At 58.5% G+C, this 1,522-nt stretch overlaps 1 protein-coding gene across 4 annotated transcripts in view; it reads right to left on the reverse strand.

Annotated features, from left to right (window-relative positions):
- The window catches only part of LOC114045698 (formin-like protein 2), a 371,038-nt gene extending 370,320 nt beyond the window's left edge, over positions 1–718 (reverse strand). For all 4 annotated transcript variants that reach the window (XM_027865807.1, XM_027865809.1, XM_027865808.1 and 1 more), the window contains exon 1: positions 461–718. In XM_027865807.1, coding sequence (XP_027721608.1) covers positions 461–577 — 117 coding nt within the window. In that variant the 5' untranslated portion in view covers positions 578–718. The remainder of the gene's footprint in view (positions 1–460) is intronic.
- Positions 719–1,522: the final 804 nt, after the last annotated feature.

The following is a 1,522-nucleotide window of genomic DNA, read 5'->3' on the forward strand; positions in this document are numbered from 1 at the left end:
CACACACACACACACACACACACACACACACACACACACACACACACCCACCCACCCACCCCCGGGCGCAAGATCCACAAGCTGCCTCCTTTTCTCCAGACAATGGGGGGAAGAGAGGCTCGCAGGAGCAAGCTCGACTCCTTCAGTGAAAAGTGCCCGGGACTAAGAAGCCCAGGCAGTGCCACCCTAATCCATCCCTTGGGAGCCTCGGTCTGTGGCGAGATGGGTCCAGGGGCGGGGAAGGAGGACTAGGGGAGAGGTGGTAAGAGATGGGAGAAGGTGGAAGGCAAGGAACCTCCCCCTGGCTCCTCTCCATTCCCTCCTTCAAAAAAAATTTTTTTCAAGAAAAGAGGAGGAAAGAAAGGGGCAGTACCGAAGGCGAAGAGGAAAGGGCTTTGCTTCACCATAAGGTAAATGGGCATTGTTAAGTGTACAACATATTCGGCCGGTTCTTACTTACCAAGACCACCGCAAATCTCTCCTCCAGTTCACCTGGCTCGGGCATTGGCAGCTTCAAAGGCATGTTGTGCGCCCTGAAATCAGTTTGCTGAGAATCCATGCTTCCTGCATTCCCCATGATGAGCCGCTTTTCGGAGCAGAGGGGGATTTCTCCTCCGGCCCCCCTTATCGTCCGTGGATGAGATCAGAAATGCACCGCACGAGCCCTCCCCTCGCTCTCTCGCCTTCTCCCTCTCTCTCTCTCTCTCTCCCCGTTATCCTCCCCTCCTCCGCACCTCCCTATCCCACCTCCTCCGTCGCCCACTCGTAGCCCCCCTCCTGCTTCAAGCCCCCCTTCCACCCGCCCGAGAGAGGAGAGAGCCGAACGTGCTGGTCGAAGAGCGAGGTCTCCCTCTAGCAGCGCTCAAAGTGGAGCCTGCTTCCTTCCACCTTCATGCTTTCGCCTGCGGTTCTCCCTCCTCCCGTGCACAACCCGGACCTCTTTTCTTCGGGAGGTATAGTTAAGGCGCCTGGATCCTCTCGGCATGGTGCACCATCCTCCACGCCCAAGCCCAGCTAGCAAACCGCGGGAGCGGACACACGCATGGCCCCGGGCGCGCGTGGTCCTCCTGTTCTTTCACACGCCCTCCCCACCTACACCGACCCCGGCTAATCAGTCCCCGGCTGTGGTTGCTGCTGCCGCCGTTGTCACATTCACATCCGAGCCCCCCGGTCCGAAGATACCACAAAAATCCGCGAGCGACTGGGAAACCAGACAAATGCAGCAGCAGCAGCACCTCGCTCCCAGCACAATGCCTCTTTTCTCCAAGGCTCCGCCCCCCAGGGCCCTTGACTCCTCCCCTCGCCCCAGGGAACGCTGGGACTCGTAGTTCTGGCCAGCTGCAGCCGCACGCGGTAACCTCGCCCCCTGTCGGGAAGCTGAACTCCTCTGCAAAACCTGATTGAGCCCACCACTGGAGAGGCAATTTGCACTAACTCCAGAGTTTCCCTTCCGATCTGTTCTCGTACCGGAGGAAATGATCTTTATACAGTTAAGGACGTGTCTGACAAGGCTGAGGCATCT

Source organism: Vombatus ursinus, unplaced genomic scaffold (genome assembly GCF_900497805.2).
Source record: "Vombatus ursinus unplaced genomic scaffold, bare-nosed wombat genome assembly UNPS02014779.1, whole genome shotgun sequence".
Taxonomy (NCBI): Eukaryota; Metazoa; Chordata; class Mammalia; order Diprotodontia; family Vombatidae; genus Vombatus; species Vombatus ursinus.